The following is a 17796-nucleotide window of genomic DNA, read 5'->3' on the forward strand; positions in this document are numbered from 1 at the left end:
ATGCCGGTCAGTCGCGACTCCCTCCTCTAGGGCATGTACAGTGGCTGCCCGGACCTGGCTGTCCTGGGACAGGCAAGTGTGAGGGCAGGGTCAAGGCCGCAGGAGGAAAGAGCCGAGAATGTGAAGGGAAGCTGGAGCCCACCCTCCTCAACAGGTGTTGGCGCAGCCCTTTGACAGCTTTTCTGAGCCTATAGGGGATGTTCAACTGTTATTGTATGAACCAGGGCTCCCCAGAGAAACAGACCAGTGGGTTCTGGGGCCGGAGTGTGACTCTCAGAGTGGGGCCACCATGGGCAATGTCCGCATGAACAGAGAACAAGCTAAAAGGATGGGCCCTAACTTCAGAGGGGATATAAGACTGACTGAGACAGAAAACTCAGGTGATGACCACAGACACAAGGGCCAAGAGGATACTGAAAAGTCCTGTGACCAAATATTCTGGTTCAAAGGATTTGTCTGCCCAGAAGAAACTGTGACCGCAAGTTAGATAACAAGTACGAAGTTGGGATAAAATACTACTGCCAGCGGGGGTCATAAAGCAGTGGCTGACGGTCTGGTAAGAGGATTAAACTTCATCAGCTCCATCCCTGCAATTGACCTCAGGCAACTGACCTGTGGCTTTGGCTAATGGAATGTGGGAGTGATACCAGGGTGCTTGGCCTTCTCCTATCAACAGAGGCCAGACAAGAAATTCAGGCAAGGCTTTATTGGGGTCCTTGCTGCAGCAGAGGGCAGTGAAGACAAATAAGTTCCCAAGAAAAAGAAGTGCAAAAAAGAAAAATGGCTGTCTGAGGACATCTTACAAATAGCTGAGAAAAGAAGAAACGCTAAAGGCAAAGGAGAGAAGGAAAGATAAACCCATCCGAATGCAGAGTTCCAAAGAATAGTAAGGGTACATAAGAAAGCCTTCCTAAGTGATCAATGCAAAGAAATAGAGGAAGACAATAGAAAGGGAAAGACTAGAGATCTCTTCAGGAAAATTAGAGATGCCAAGGGAACATTTTATGCAAAGATGGGCACAATAAAGGACAGAAATGGTATGGACCTAACAGAAGCAGAAGATATGAAGAAGAGGTGGCAAGAATACACATAAGAACTGCACAAAAAAGATTTTAATGACCCAGATAACCATGATGGTATGATCACTCACCTAGAGCCAGACATTCTGGATTCTGAGGGGAAGTGGGCCTTAGGAAGCATCACTATGAACAAAGCTAGTGGAGGTGATGGAATTCCAGTTGAGCTATTTCAAATCCTGAAAGATGATGCTGTTAAAGTGCTGCACTCAATATGCCAGCAAATTTGGAAAACTCAGCAGTGGCCACAGGACTGGAAAAGGTCCGTTTTCATTCCAATCCCAAAGAAAGGCAATGCCAGAGAATGCTCAAACTACCACATAATTGCACTCATCTCAAATGTTAGCAAAGTAATGATCAAAATTCTCCAAGTGAGGCTTCAACAGTACATGAACTGAGAACTTCCAGATGTTCAAGTTGGATTTAGAAAAGGCAGAGGAACCAGAGTTCAAATTGCCAACATCCATTGGATCATTCAAAAAGTGAGAGAGTTTCAGAAAAACATTTACTTCTGTTTTATTGACTATGCCAAAGCTTTTGGCTGTGTGGATCACAACAAACTGGAAAATTCTTAAAGAGATGGGAATACCAGACCACCTTACCTACCTCTTGAAAAATGTGTATGCAGGTCAAGAGCAACAGTTAGAACCGGACATGGAACAATGGACTTGTTCCAAATTGGGAAAACAAGGCTGTATATTGTTTCCTTTCTATGTAGAATACATCACGTGAAATGCCTGGCTGGATGAAGTAGAAGCTGGAATCAAGATTGCTGGGAGAAATATCAAGAACCTCAGATATGCAGATGATACCACCCTTATGGCAGAAAGTGAAGAGGAATTAAAGAGCCTCTTGATGAATGTGAAAGAGGAGAGCGAAAAATCTGGCTTAAAACTCAACACTCAGAAAACTAAGATCATGGCATCTGGTCCCATCACTTCATGGCAAATAGATGGGGAAACAGTGGAAACAGTGGCTGACTTTATTTTTTTGAGCTCCAAAATCACTGCAGATGGTGAATGCAGCCATGAAAGTAAAAGATGCTGTTCCTTGGAAGAAAAGCTATGACCAACCTAGACAGCATATTAAAAAGCAGAGATATCACTTTGTTGACAAACATCCATCTAGTCAAAGCTGTGGTTTTTCCAGTGGTCATGTATGGATGTGAGAGTTGGACCACAAAAAAGGCTGAGCACCAAAGAATTGATGCTTTTGAACTGTGGTGTTGGAGAAGACTCTTGAGAGTCTCTTGGACAGCAAGGAGATCCAACCAGTCCATCCTAAAGGAAATCAGTCCTGAATATTCATTGGAAGGACTGATGCTGGAGCTGAAGCTCTACTACTTTGGCCACGTGATGCGAATAACTGACTTATTGGGAAAGCCCCTGATGCTGGGAAAGATTGAGGGCAGAAGGAGAAGGGGATGACAGAGGATGAGATGGCTGGATGGCATCACCGACTTGATGGACATGAGTTTGGGTAAAATCCGGGAGTTGGTGATGGACAGGGAGGCCTGGCGTGCTGCAATTCATGGGGTCGCAGAGTCGGACGCCACTGGGCGACTGAACTGACTGACTGACTGCTCAGAATTTGGCCCAATTGAGCAGGTACGCGGTTATTTTTGGTCCTATGAGTTTGTTTGTATTTTGTTGCTGGAGGAGAGGTGTGCACGTGCGGAAGCGAAGGGGCCCAGGTCCCAGCCTGTCTCAGGAGGAAGCAAGAAAGGCCCTTCTAAACAGCCATGGGACTCCACTGCCTTTTATCCCTCTTTGCTGAACACATCACATCCCCAAAGGGGCTGTTGGGTCCTAGAATGAAGAAGACAGACCTGCGACGGGTGAAGTATGAATGAAGGATACTTTGACTGTTGTAAGCCACACTCATCTGAATCTGATTATTACCGCAGCACAGCACAGGAAGTTAACTTCTTTTTAACCACAGATCAGAGTTGGGTTAGTCTTGTTCCCCAGTTCATGACACACCATCACCATTGGTCTAATCCCTCTTGTATTTTATCTTATCCACATGTCCTATTTATCCACCTATCTACCCACCCACCACCCATCTGCTCCCTCAGCTCCTGTCCTCCAGTTTGAGTACTATCTTCTAGTATCTTCCATCAGGTAGCACCTTAAAAAGTTATGGGGGCATATAAAGAAAAAATGAATTTTTTTAATGAATTCAAGTTCAAATTAAGGGAATCAATTCACTCATTGTCAATGTAAGCCACTTATCAATGTTTAAAGGGAAATTAATGCATTAAAAGATTGTATAAGGGCTCCCCCGTCCCTGGGAGTCTCCAGGCAAGAACACTGGAGTGGGTTGCCATTTCCTTCTCCAATGCATGAAAGTGAAAAGTGAAAGTGAAGTCGCTCAGTCATGTCCAAGTCTTCGCAACCCCATGGACTGCAGCCTCCTCCGTCCATAGGATTTTCCAGGCAAGAGTACTGGATTGGGTTGCCATTGCTTTCTCTGATAAGAAAATAAGAAAGGTCTCAAATCAGAACTAGAAAAGAAAGAGCAAACTAAAGCCAAAGTAAGCAGAAAAAAGAGGGGAAAATAAAAGAGCAGAATCAATGAATATAAAACCAAAAATAAAGAAAATAAATTAGAATGTAGTTTCTGGAAATGACCAAAAACTGACAAACCTCTAGCCAAACTGATCAAGAAAAAAAAAAATGCAGTGAAGGCTGGGCGATGGCAGTCTTGGAAGGCCCGCTTGCAGAAAGACCTGAGCCCGCGGTATCCCCGCGGTAGACTGGATCGGGGTGGTGGGCTCCGGGTCCTGAGGGATGGAGCACCATGCAGGTGACCCTCATGTGTCAGTGCTGCAGTCAGCCTCTGAAACTGGACACGAGCTTCAAGATCCTGGACCATGTCACCATCCAGGAGCTCCTGCCACAGCCCAGCTGAAACCAGGAGAGACCCAGGAGGAAGAGGCTAACTCAGGAGAAGAGCCATTTATTGAAACTTCGCCAGGATGGTGTCTCTTGCAGATTCATCCCCCCGGCTAGGATGACGTCCACAGAAAGTGCCAAAAGCTTCAGTCTGATTGGGGAGGCATCCGATGGCGGCACCATGGAGAACCTCAGCTGAAGACTAAAGGTCACTGGGGACCTTTTTGACATTATGTCAGGCCAGACGGATGTGGATCACCCCCTGTGTGAGGAACGCACAGACACTCTCTTAGACCAGCTGGACACTCAGCTCAACGTCACTGAAAATGAGTGTCAGAACTACAAACGCTGTTTGGAGATCTTAGAGCAAGTGAATGAAGATGACAGCGAACAGCTTGGGTTGGAGCTAAAGGAGTTGGCATTAGAGGAGGCGAGGCTGATCCAAGAGCTGGAAGATGTGGAAAAGAACCAGAAGATAGTGGCGGAAAATCTCAAGAAGGTCCAGGCTGAGGCTGAGAGATTGGATCAGGAGGAAGCTCAGTATCAAAGGGAATACAGTGAATTAAAAGACAACAGCTAGAACTGGATAATGAGCTGAAGAGTGTAGAAAACCAGATGTGTTATACCCAGATGCAGCTGGACAAGCTGAAGAGAACTAATGTCTTTAATGCAACCTTCCACATTTGGCATAGTGGACAGTTTGGTACAATCAATAACTTCAGACTGGGTCGGTGGCCCAGTGTTCCTGTGGAATGGAATGAGATTAATGCTGCTTGGGGCCAGACAGTGTTGCTGCTCCACGCCCTGGCCAATAAGGTGGGGCTGAAATCTCAGAGGTGTCGACTTGTTCCCTCTGGAAACCATTCATATCTGGAGTCTCTGACAGACAAATCTGAGGTCAGTATTCCCCAGTGCTGAATGAACCTGAAGTAGGACCAAAGTGAGCAGAATGGAAGGGATGGGAAGAAGGAAGCAAAACTAGTGTGCAGGTGGGAAAGCTGAACATGGAGCAAGACCCACGACACTGATGGGCAGGGGGGACCCAGCACTGCAAGCAAGACAGAGGGACCACCTGCTCCCTGGAGAAAACGCTGACTCTGATGGTGTGGGGGACTTTCTTGGTGCAGAGCTCAAGCCTGCTCTCCAGTCTCAGGGAGGTTTTCCCTTATGTCCTTGGAAAGAAATAGGAATGCTTTCTTTGATCAAATTTTGTAGGAGCCCAGAGACAGATGGGCACCTTACTTAAGAGAGTAAGGCTGAGCTGCTTCCATCACCCCAAAACAAAGCGTTTCCTTTCTTCTGCCTGCCTCCCCTCCCCACGAGTGAGGCGTGCCTAGGAAAACAGTGCAGAGTGCTGCCGCCCTCACTTACCCTCTGCTCCAGGCTTCTCATCTGTTAGGGTGTGTCTCCTGTCCCTGTACTCCGCAATGACAATGAGGCTCTTGTGACAGCCTTCTTGATGCTGGGCTTTCAAGCACATCCAAAATACACTGCTGTCCCTTGCCAAGAGTTAATAGATAAAATGACGTGAATGGTCCCATGATCAAGTCCCTGCCCATTTGCCTGAACTGACTTAACTTAGATCTCAGTTACTAATGAGTTCTGGTGTGTTCACCTGCAGGATAGATGTGGAGAAAGGCAAAATTGAAGATATAGGAGGCAGTGGTGGCTCCTATTACATCGAAACTCAGTTTAACTCTGAGGAACAGTAAAGCTCTCAAGTTCATGCTGATGAATCTTAAGTAGGATCTTGCTTGGGTATTCTCACAGTTTTATAACAAATGACTTTCTTTTTTCCTTAGGAGTTCATTTGCCTTAAAGGCTTTCAATTTTATTTTGTTTGCAAAAAAAGAAACTTTTAAATTCAGGTACTATTAAACAGCATATGTTTACAATACCAAAAGAGAAAAAAAATCCACAAAAGCCACTTTATTTAAAAATATCATATAACAGGTAGTTTCCAGAACCACGACATGCCGTGTGTAGCGTCTGGTCTTTGTCCCAGTTTTTACTCTTAGCCCCATGCCTTCCTTTCCCTTTGTCTCCTCAAAACAAATAATTTAAGTTTGCCTTTTTTTTTTTAACTGAGTTGAATTGAGATTGATGTGTTTTCACTGGAGTTTGTCTCTCTCAACTTCCTGCGCTTAGAACATGAACTAGAAACTTTTGTCTCCACTCAGAGGATAAACAGTGTGAGATACACAGTTGGATAACATGAGAAAATGACCCAGGCTTTGATCACCATGTGATGTGATCAGAAGCTTGAAATTGAACACTTCTTACTTGGTTCCAGTACTGAATGCCTGGTCTGCTCTGTGTTAAGAGATATGAAATGGTGTTTGATACTGTTTAAGACCTTGTGGGGAGATTTAATTATTTATAATAAAAGATCGACTGCAGTCTGGTAACTGCCTAGAAAAAAAAAATGCAGACTATCAATATTAGGAATGAAAGAGGGAATTTCACTACAGATCCTACAGACATAAAAAAAAACCTTAAAAAAATTGAAAACTTTTACTCTTTCAGCTTTATTGAGATATATTTTACATACAATAAAAATCACAACTTTTAAGGGAATATTGTGGACAACTTTATGCCAACAAATCTGAAAATTTTATTGTAATAGACAAAAGACACAAATTACTAATGCTTATTCAAGAAAATTATATAACCTGAATAGCCCTACAACCGCTTTTAAAAATTGAACTTACAGTTAAAATCATCCCAGAAAGAAAACCTTAACCCCACATGGCTTCACAAGTGAATTCTACCAAACACACTGGAGCTCCAGCACTGGTGCGGCTGCCACCTTGCACTGTCACGCCCTGTGTGAGTAAAGCTTGTTCCACCCGGTGCTTGACTGCTTCACGTTTTCCCTGCTGCTGCTGCTGCTGCTGCTGCATCGCCTCAGTCGTGTCTGACTCTGTGCGACCCCATAGACGGCAGCCCACCAGGCCCCGCAGTCACTGGGGTTCTCTAGGCAAGAACACTGGAGTGGGTTGCCATTTCCTCCTCCAATGCATGAAAGTGAAAAGTGAAAGTGAAGTCGCTCAGTCGTGCCTGACTCTTAGCGACCCCATGGACTGCAGCCTACCAGGCTCCTCCATCCATGGGATTTTCCCGGCAAGAGAACTGGAGTGGGGTGCCATCATGTTTTCCCTGGTGATGCCTAAACCAAGATATAGTGAGCAAAAGTATTTGTATTCCTGATAATAGGTACCAGATGCTACTTGCGTGAGAAAAGCCAAGTGGAATTTAGCTCAGGAATACAATGAATGTAATTTACCATACTAACAGACTGAAAAGGAAAAACCATATAATAATCTCAGCAAATACAACAGCAGCAACAACAAAAAGTTGAGAAAACTCATTACTTGTTCATGATTAAAAAAAAAACTCTCAGAAAGCTAGAAATAGATTTCAACCCAGTGAAAATTTTCTCCTCAGAAGCTAGAGCATACATCATACTTAAGGATGAAAGATAAAAATGATTTCCCACTGAAATCAGGAACAATAGGAACTTCCCTGGCTGTCTAGTGATTAGGACCCCAAGCTGCCCCTGGTCAGAGAACTAAGACCCCACATGCCATGGCGCAGCTAAAAAAATCAGGAACAAGGCAAGGATTTTTACTCCTGTAACTTCCATTTGCTACTATGCATAGGAAATAGGGTCTAGCCCATATAATAAAGTAAGAAATAGAAATAAAAGGCATGCAGGTGGGGAAGGAAACATTAAAATTGTTTCTGCTTACCTGTGATATGATTGTTTATATAGAAAATGTTAAGAAATCTAAAATAGCTGGTAGTATAAGTCAATCTAGCAAGGTTGCAGGTTTAAAAGGCAACTTAAAAGTCAAATATATCTCCATATCCTTGTAACAAACAATTGGACAACAAAAGGTTATTTAAAGTAATAATTAAAGAAGGATTAAGTATATAAAATACTTAAAGGTAGATTTAACAAAACGTGTGCAAGTCCTTTATACTGAAAACTATAAAATATTGAGAGAAATTAATGAAGATCTAAGTAAATGTAGAGATAAACTGTGTTCCTGGAGCAGAAGATTCAATACTGCTAACATATCAGTTATGCTCAAATTAATCTACAGGTTGAATATGATTCCAATCAAAATCATACGGTTAACATTACTAAGAAGACTGCTGGTAACACCAAGGTTTGGTGAAGGGATGGCGTGTGGGAAACTTTCATACACAGCGCAGGGGAATGCAGGACGGCACAGCCACTGTGGAAAACAACTGGTCAGTTTCTTATAAAATTAATATAAACTTAAGACAAAACCTAGAAATTCCACTCCAAGAAAAATTAAAACACACCTTCACAAAAGACTTGTGCATGAAGGTTATTAATTACCGTGTTGATTAACTTGTGATTAACATGTTGATTAACATGTTGATTTGTTAATTAATATTAACTTGTGCATGCACGTTATTAATTAACATGCATTAACATATTAATTCATAATAACTCCATATGGACAAAGTCCATCATTTTATGAATTATAAACAAATTTTGGTGGAATTCTTCTCAACAATAAAAACGAAGCATTGTCAAGTGAAAGAAACCAAACATGAAAGACAATATATTTTATGACTGCAAGTATCTGAAATTTTATACCAAAACTATAGCACGAGAAAGCAGATGAGCAGTTCTGTAGCGCCTTGAGTGGAGCAGAGCATTGCCGGAAAGGGGAACTTTGGGGGTGTTTGGACTATTCCTGTGTCGTGCTGTGGTGGAGACTCACACCAACGTGTACAGTTGTCTAAAGTCACTGAGTCAAACACTTAAAATCAGTGATTGTTATTGCACATAAATTGTATCTCAATAAAAATGGGCACAAAAAGCTGAGCATATACATTATATTACTCATGATCAAATAAAATCCACCCTCAAGTGCATCAGTGCACAAGCATAAGAAAGTTCACAACAGCTTTATTCATAATCTCCCAAACTAGAAACAATCAAATGCTCATCAACAGTAACGTGGATAAACTCTGGCACATTTACACAATGGCTTAGTACCAGCTTTGACAGAGATAAACTAGAGACACAACAGGAGGCATCAAGCTGGATGAAAGAAACAAGATGTGCAACAGTCAGGCTCTATGATTTCACTTGTATAATAAAAAAAAAACGGGCAAAGCCAAACTAAAATGTTCAGGGATGTATACTTAGGTGATTAAAGTACAAATAAACAGAAGGAAGCGGTTCGATGAGGTCAGCAGGACCTCTGGGGGAGGCTGAGGTGAGCTGCACCCTTGAGTCTGCAGTGTTCTGTTTCCTGATTTGGTGGCAAGGACACAGATGCTGGTTTATGTCAGTAAACTGTTACATGCATGTTTTATGGGTTTTTCTGTGGCTCTATTATAAGACAAAAACTTATAAAATAATAAGGTAGATTCTGTGTCTCCAGAATTCACAGGCTCTGATTTGTGAGACTGAGGTCTTCAGATTAACCATCACCTGTGCGGAGGTGGCCGCACTTGTACAGGAAGATCTATACTGACCATTCCCTAAAAAAGGGGCTTAGAATTAATAATGAAAGAAAAATCTGAGCACTTAGCCAGTTAAAAAGATAAAGGAGGAAATACTGAAAAGTAAAATGAAAAACAAATTAGAAAAAATAATTAGAATCAGCCAAATTAATTGAAGTAAACACTGCAGGAAATTGGATTTTACATGCTAATAAATAGGTAAATATTGAAATTTAACGTTAATAGGAAAAACATTCTTCACTTGACGCATGATTACTGCTATAATAAAAAAAAAACCACACATGACATTTTAAACCCGTTGTCCTCTCTGGTTCTCTGTTCTTAGACTGCGACAGTTATGTGTCCCGCACAGAGATGCCACGAGGGTCCCTGCGAGCTCGCTTGGTATGTGGTAGGCTTTGTGATTCTTAAAATCACTACTTGCCACCCACCCCTCCCCACGTAGAGTCATTTCTCATGAGGGTGCTGCTTCTTTCTGGCATGAGCTCCCTGCTTCAGAGTTCACCACGGCCCTCAAGTCACCCCCTGGACCCCACTGTGCCAGGGGCTGTCGGGGGGACAAGCTTCACAGGTGAGCCTGTTGGGGGCTGGGGGAAAGGACTCTGCCAGAAAGCAGGGGAGGGCCTCCCTGGTGGCTCAGCGGTAAAGAATCCACCTGCCAATGCAGGGGACGTGGGTTCGAGTCCTGGTCTGGGAAGATCCTACACACCTCGGGACAACACAGCCCATGAGCCACAACTACCAAGCCTGAGCCGCAACTGCTGAAGCCTGTGAGCGCTAGGGCCCGTGCTCTGCACCCTGAAAACCATGGCAGTGAGCCCCGAACACCACACATAGAGAGTAGGCCCCACTTGCCACAACTGGAGAAAGCCCACGAGCAGCAACAAAGATCCAGCACAGCCATTAAAAAAAAAGCAGTGGAATTAATGTCCAAACTATGCATGGGTTGTAGAGCTGAGAGTGGCGCGGTGACAGGGTCCCTGAGAGCTTTGTGTGGCAGGGCCTGCAGACTGCTGTCCCTTCCTCCTGCAGACACAGAGGGGAGACAGACACATTCATCAAGATAGCTGACCACTGTCCGCGTTCCAGCGGAGCAGCCAAAAGAGATGGCCAGTCGGCCATCTGCCAGGCTGTGGGGCAGGAGCCCGAGAGTATGTTCTATGAGCACCGTGATGGGGGCAGGACGCTCCACCTGCCCCGACCCCTACATGCTTCCAGCCCCCAGCCCAGTTTTTTCACAGCAGTGCGTCTAGAACACCCCACAGTACCGGGCCCTTCTAAGGTCTCCTCACCCTCAGGACAAAGTCCGAACTTGCACAGCTCAAGGCCCTTCATGACAGGACACCTGCTGGTCACTGCCTGCAGGGCTCCACACGCTCTGCTTCTGGCTCCTGGCCAGAGAGCCCTCCCTCACTGCAGCAGGGAGGTGGGTCCTCGCCGTCCTGCGGGCCTGGTCTGCATTACTTGGCCCTGTTCTCCTCGTGAGCAAAACTGGACTGACATGAGATGCGTCACAGGACAGCAACCCCAGGTTGGCAGCAGCTTACCCATTCATTCATCTGCTCACTTGTCCACTCCACACGGCCAGGACGGGGCCTGATGGGGAGTCCTGATGGGGAGGGGGTGGGGACAAGCTGGACATGGACCCTGCTTGCACTGAGCCCCCAATATGGTTGGGAAGACAGACATTTAGACCACTGGGAGATCCTGCCTGTGATGGGGAACTTTGGCCAGGAGCTGAGGGGCAGGGAGGCAGGGGTGCAGGGAGGAGGGGTGCAGGAAGGAGGGGGTGCAGGGAGGTGGGGACCAGGGAGGTGGGCAGAGTCTGGGTTTGGGATGGAACACCTCTGTGAGGAGAGCAGAGCCACCTGCCTCAGGGTTCGTTGCCAGGACTAAACTAGAAAGTCTTTGGGAGCACTCTTTTCACTGTTCAAAGGACAGTGGGCACCCAACAGAAGAGAGGGCAATTAAGGGAGCTGAAGCTAAGGTCTAAGAAAGGGGACAGCAGAAGCTAGGTGAGGATGTGGCCCGGGGAACATAAAGCAGAAACGGGAACAGCATATGCCAAGGGCTTGCTTTGGTAAGAGGCACCACTCATTTAAGGAACAGTGGTCAGGGGTCGAGTGAAGGGCTGGCAGAAGCAGGCTCTGGAGGAGAGAGGAGGCCAGATCCTGGAGAAATCCTAAACCACGAGCCAGCCTGGGTCCTCGGACTTGAGAGGCTGCTGCACGGCAGCCCCCAGCGTGCGCAGGCCGACTCAGGCCTCCATCCAGGCCGGGCTCAGGACCAGGCAAGGCAGCTCACTTCCTCCAGCAAAGCCTCATCAATCTGGTTGCCGCAGCACAGCGTAGGGAATGGAGAAGCTGCTCCATCCTCCACGGAGGTGGCTGCAAACCTCGTCTCCCTGGAAACAGAAATAATCATTGGAAGTCAGCTCATGGCAACTCCGCTCACACGCGTGGGTGCCACGATTATTATACAAGCTGATTTACACACTGTCCTTTAAAACCTATACCCCATAAATGTGAAAGAAAGCTCACTATCCCTACTTTTCTGGCAAGTCGTCCTGCATGAGGAGAGGACTGAACGAGAAGGTTCAGCTGACGCTCTAAAATCTGCACTCCCTGCTAAAAATACAGCGAAACCTGCTCCTTCTCCGCGCAGCCACCGCCGTTCACGTCCGTCCCACGCAAATGTCCAGAGAGACGCACGAAAGGCCTTCACATATATTCACTGGGCAGATGGTTTCCGTGAAACGTGGGCGAGGGTCCCCTTGCGCAGGCTGCCTGGCGAATGTGGATGAGGCTTCCTCCAGACGGGAGGGCCCTCTGGGGGCTGGTGCCCCTGCCCACCGGCCACCGCCGGACATTGTGTAGGAAAGGGCCCGACGCTGTGAGCTCTGGGGGAGCCTCCACGGGCCAGAACTTGCCGAGCGGGCGGCAGGAACGGGGGTGTGTTCTCAAAGCACCCCTGCATCTCCCCCGGCCCCTCCTCCCGCATCGCGTTCCCTAGCTGCTGCGCCGCCCGCTTCCCCGGGATCCAGCGCGAAGTTATTTAACGCTGTAATTAGCGGGTAGGGTGAGTCATCGGTCCCCGGGTCTCGCTGCAGAAGCGGCAGAGCCGGTGTAGAAAGAACCGAGGGCGCTCGGCGCGGTGGGACCTCAGAGGGCTTGCAGGAGACGTGTTCCCAGGCCTCGTTTCAGCAGGCTGGGTGCCCGAGAGGCCCGGGCAAGGCCATCTCCACGCTGTGCTCGGCCCCACGCCTTCCTCTCCCACCGAGAGCGCCGCGTCGGTCGGAAGGAGGCGATTTACCCTCCCCCCCGCGGCACCCCCCGCCCCGCGCCCAGTCTCCCGCGTTGCTCTCAGGCCGTGAGCCGCCTTCCGATGAATTAACTCACTCGCACCCGCATCTGCGGGGAAGTCCCGCATGATCCCTGAGAATCCCTGAGGGCTCGGACGAGACTCCTCCAGGGCTCCCCGAGGCCTCACTCCCCCGCCCCCGCACTGGGCCCCGCGCTCCCCGCCGGCGCCCTAGGGTCCCGGCACCCGAGCGCCTCCTCCGAGCCCTCCCCTCCACCCCGCAGCCGAACTCCCGCCCTCCTCCCGCGAGTAGCCGGCTCACCCCTGCCCGGGCTCCTCTCTTCCCTTCCGTCCCGCCCGCCACCCCCGCACGCAAACCCCTGCTCCGGGGTCTTCTTTCTTCCCTTCGCCCCGGACTCGCCCCTCCCCGCCCACACTCAGGCGTTCCCCGTAGCCCTCAGCGCGAGGGTCCTCTGTTCCCGCACTCCAAGCCAACTTCCTCAGGCTTCCTGATCTCTGACAGGCGGGGGGCGAGGAGTGAGACCCCAGCCCTGTGGCCTGCGGAGCGCGCCCGCAGGGGCCCGAGAGGTGGGAGGCGCAGGGGGTGGGGCCTGGGGGCGTCAGGGGCGGGCGCCCAGGGGTGGGGAGCGGCGTGCCCAGAGAGGCCGGGGCGCTACTCGGGGGAAGAAGGCGGAGAGACGCGGCGCGGGGGGCTTCTCCTTGCGGGGGTGTCCGAGGGGTGTCCTACGGGCGACGCGGGTTGGGGGGGCGGGGGAGGGCGGTGCCTGGGCCGGGCGCGCCGGGCCGCGGGCGGTGGGGGGAGCTGAGCGTCCTGGGAGGGGCGCCGCGGGCTGGGGAGGGGGCGCGCGCGCCCTGCGGTCCTCCGCGCCGCATCGGTTCCCTGCGCGGGGCCGCGGCGGCGGCGGCGGGAGGCGGAGGATGCGGGCTCCGACTGCGGCGGCGGCGGCGGCGGCGGCGCGGGCCCGGGAGGACGCGGGAGGATGAGGAGGAGGCCGGCGGTCCGGCCGCGCGGCGCCGGGAGGAGGCGCAGGCGGCGGGGGCGGCGGCGGGCGGCGGCGGGCGCGCGGGGTGCGGGCCGGCTCGGGCGCGGAGGATGAAGTGGAGCGTCCGCGGGGCCTGCGCCGCGCTCTCCTCCTGCCTCCTGCTCGCCTGCGCGCTCAGCGCCGCCGCCGTCGGCCTCAAGTGCTTCTCGCTGGGCTCGGAGCTGCGCGGGGAGCCGTTCCGGCTAGGGGCGGCCGCCGGCGCCTTCTATTCGGGGCTGCTGCTGGCCGCCGGCCTCTCGCTGCTCGGCGCCGCCCTGCTCTGCTGCGGGCCCCGGGACGCGCCCCTCGCGGGGCCGGGCCCGGGCCCGGGGCTAGGGGTCGCCGCCGGCTCCGCGGGGGCTGCGGAGGCCGCGCCGGGCGACCCGGGGGGCGCCGCCGGGCCCTCGGGGCCGGTGAGCAGCCAGAACCTGCTCCTGCTCGGCGTCCTCGTCTTCATGCTCGGGGTCCTCAGCGCCTTCGCGGGCGCCGTGATCGACGGCGACACCGTGTCCCTGGTGGAGCGCAAGTATTCCCACTACTGCCTGCCGCCGCGCGCGCCGGCCGCGGCCCCCGGCCCGGCCCCGGGCCCTGCAGCCGCCGGCCCCGGCCCGGCACCCGGCGCGCCGCGCACCCGCGGCACCCTGGACAGCGCCACCTCCGCCAAGTGCCGCCAGCTGAAGGACTACCAGCGCGGCCTGGTGCTCTCCACCGTCTTCAACTCGCTCGAGTGCCTCCTGGGCCTGCTCAGCCTCCTGCTGGTCAAGAACTACAAGTCGTCGCAGGCCCGGCGAGGCCGGCGCGGCCGGCGGAAGGGAGGACGGGCCCTGGCGCGGCCCCGCGGCGGCCCGGGGCTCCGCGCGCAGCCGCCCGCCTCCCGGGCGCGGCGGGGCCGGCGGGGCCGGCGGGGGCGGAGGCTGCAGCCGCGGCCCAGCGAGGCTTCCATCCTGTCTCCGGAGGAGTCGGACTTCGCCGCCCCGGGGGACTGCGCGGGCTTCGCGACGCACCACGCGGTCTCCTACATCAACGTGGGCGTCTTCCACGCGTTTGACGAGGCGGGCGTGGAGGTGTGCTGCGGGGGGCACCCGTCTGTGGAGCTGCCGGGGTACGCGCCCTCGGACCCCGACCTCAACGCCTCCTACCCCTACTGCTGCCGCCCGCCCTGCGAGGCGGCGCGCCCCTGGGAGCCGGGCCGGGCCTGCTGAGCCCCTGGGCCTGTGCGGACGGCCGTGCCCGTCTCCCTGCCCTGCCGCGGCGGCGAGGGAGGTGGGGGGCTGGCGGGGCGCAAAGCCAAGCCTCTCCGTGGCGCCGCAGCTTCAGGGCGGTCTGGCCCAGCGCCTCTGGGGGCTCCCCGCCGCGAGACTGGCCCTCCAGTACTATTATTTCTGTGTTTGGGAGGTTTCTCTTCTTTTCTGTGTCTGCTCGTATCCGGACTCCATTTTAAAGTTTACAACAAATGTTTTGGGGTTGGCTCGCCCCCACCGCACTTCTCTTTGGCAAGTCCGTTCCCTGGGCGCCCCCGAGGCCCAGGCCCGGGTGAAAGCTCACCCAGCGAGCGGGAAGAACGCTGACTGAGAGGACAGAAAGACGGAGCGGCTGATACTGTCGGAATGGAAGACGTGAAGAAGCACCCACAGCAACACTTTGTACACGGATGTGCCTGCTTTTGTTGATAACTTTCTTACTGTAAAGCTCTCCATAAACAGTGAAAATGTTTGGTAAATTTATTGCAATTTAAAATTGGTGAGTTCCTTTATTAAATTAATTGCTATGTTATTGGAGATATTCATCAAATTGGGGTTAGAGAATGTCAACACACAAATCAATTTGGGGGGAAAATGATTGAATTTGGTTGACAGATATGAGTTTGAACAGTTGTATTATGCTAGATGGTTGGCTAAGTCCAACCTCTTTCTGAGGCTAAATTTCTGTCTGTATATCAGGTCCCATACATTTCTTTTTCTGGAAACTGGAGATTGGGTTTTTACGGCAAAACTGAGCTTATTTTGGTTAATACATATGAACAATCCAATCCTATTTTGGAAATCACAGTCATAGTTTTTCTGGCAAAGATTATTATCCTGTTGGTTAATTCAGTAATCTGGTAATTTTGGACATTATAGCATTTCATTTGAAATATACCCCTTAAATAGCCTTAATTGATGTGAAGGTCATACTTTTAAATCATTAGGATAAACTTGTGTGTGCCTATTTAAACACAACGTGAAACGTGTTCCGAACAGTGGTGAAATGTGTTTCTGCCCAGTCCTGTGGTTCTGACTGGGATCCAGGTAGGCTCTGGGTCTTGGGGAAAGGTGATCCAACTACCGTGTGCTGGAATTGTGGCGCCAGGCAGGTGTGCTGCTAATTCTGAACATGCTGTAAGCAGAGTCCCACTTTGGCCCAAATGGTGTGACCCTCCTGCAAAAAGAGTTGAGGATTCACCCTGTGCTCTGCTAGGGTGAGCACAGCACAGGACACTTGAAGTGAGAAAAGCTAAGGAAATAATGTGTAATCTCTCTAAAGTGTATAGGGGTCCACTTCTAATTGTGGAAAAACAGCCAGACTTGGTGTTGGAGATGTGGTTTCCAGGTGTGGGCTCTGGGATGAGACCAGCTGCCCTGCCCAAGGCCAGAGTTCCTCTGTACCCCAGGTGACCGAGTCCAGCATCTAACCATGACCGGCAGGGCTGCCCAGCTGCAGCAGAGGCTGCTAGAGAGGAGAGGCCCGCTATCCACGCAGAGAAGTGGAGACCTGCCGCTGTTCAGTGGAGGTGGCAAAGCTGTTATGCTGATGCTTGGACAATTACTTAGAAACTTGGGGATTCTGATCAAAGGGGCCTTGGGCAGTGACTTCTCCTTGTTATGTTGATGCCATCCGAGAAAAAAGAATCATTCCGGGCCAATCTCCCAGGTCCTCGTACCCAGACCTCTTCACATAGTGTCCATACTAGGCCTTGAGATTCAGCCAGGCTGAGGGCTCAGCCCAACTAGTTCCCCTGAGGGTCCTTATCACCTGATCCCCTGCCCCGGCCCCCACACCACCAGCCCACTGGCCATCAACCTAAGCAGAAAAAGTGATAAGTGGCAGCAAAAGAGACTTTTGAAAAGCTTTTCCCCATCTACCTAGATCAAATCAATAAGGCAGGGCTGCTCGCCACTCATGGAGCACAGACCTCAGGGGCAGCTGCAAGGCTGACTTCCCAGAACCACATGAGGAGGCAGCCAAGCCAGGGTGTGCCCAGTGAGTGGGCACATGGTGAGCTCTTGCGGAAGGCTGCTGGGCAGGGACCACTGGAACGGAGCAAACTCTTGAACAGCGCGGACATCTGATGTCAGACCTTCCTGTATCCTTCCTGTTTCCTGAGGTTCTGTCTCACACGATTTGTCTTTCAAACATGCAGGCAAAATCAATGACCTCTCTCAAGTTTCAGACTTTCATTGGGATGGGACAGAAGGCAGAATGGGATGGGGCAACTGAGGGCATCTAGGGGTACAGACAGTGGCTTCCCCCTGTCAAATGTACGTGTGACCAAGAAGCTAGATTGGATTTTTAAAGATGTGTTTCTAACTCCAGAATATGGTTAAGTCCACTTTATAGAGGCTGATATAATGATATGGGATCCCAGCGTTTTATTTTTTAAAGTTTGCTAAAGAAATAAAATCTTCAATATCCCTTCACTCAAATTGTTCTGAAGACTAGCACTCAGGGAGGCAGTGGAGAGTCACCACCTTGCTTCCTTCTAATTGCTTGTGATGGCTCCAGAGTCCTGGGAGGTTAGCCAGCTCATTCATGCTTTTTCTCCTTTTTGAAAATTTATATTAGTTGTTTAGAATTGATTCTTATGCTCCTTGGAAAATAATGCCAGCTCTTGGAGCGTTTTTGAAATATGGGTCTTATTCTACTTTTCAGAATAATAATAAACTCTTGGCCTGGTGGAAGCCAAACCAAGAGTTTATATCATGGTGA

General features: G+C 50.6%; 1 protein-coding gene and 1 pseudogene across 1 annotated transcript; both read left to right on the forward strand.

The window, feature by feature from the left end:
• Positions 1–5621, forward strand: LOC102284196 (beclin-1-like; annotated as a pseudogene).
• An 8012-nt stretch (positions 5622–13633) lies between these two features.
• Positions 13634–17796, forward strand: TMEM271 (transmembrane protein 271). Its single transcript, XM_070372858.1, has one exon. The coding sequence runs from the start codon at positions 13902–13904 to the stop codon at positions 15030–15032; it is 1131 nt and encodes a 376-aa protein (XP_070228959.1). The 5' UTR covers positions 13634–13901; the 3' UTR covers positions 15033–17796.

This window comes from Bos mutus, chromosome 6, assembly GCF_027580195.1.
Source record: "Bos mutus isolate GX-2022 chromosome 6, NWIPB_WYAK_1.1, whole genome shotgun sequence".
NCBI classification, from domain to species: Eukaryota; Metazoa; Chordata; class Mammalia; order Artiodactyla; family Bovidae; genus Bos; species Bos mutus.

Excerpts from the sequence above, each read along its gene's own strand:
- TMEM271 (XM_070372858.1), top strand. The coding sequence starts at position 13,902 with ATGAAGTGGAGCGTCCGCGGGGCCTGCGCCGCGCTCTCCTCCTGCCTC.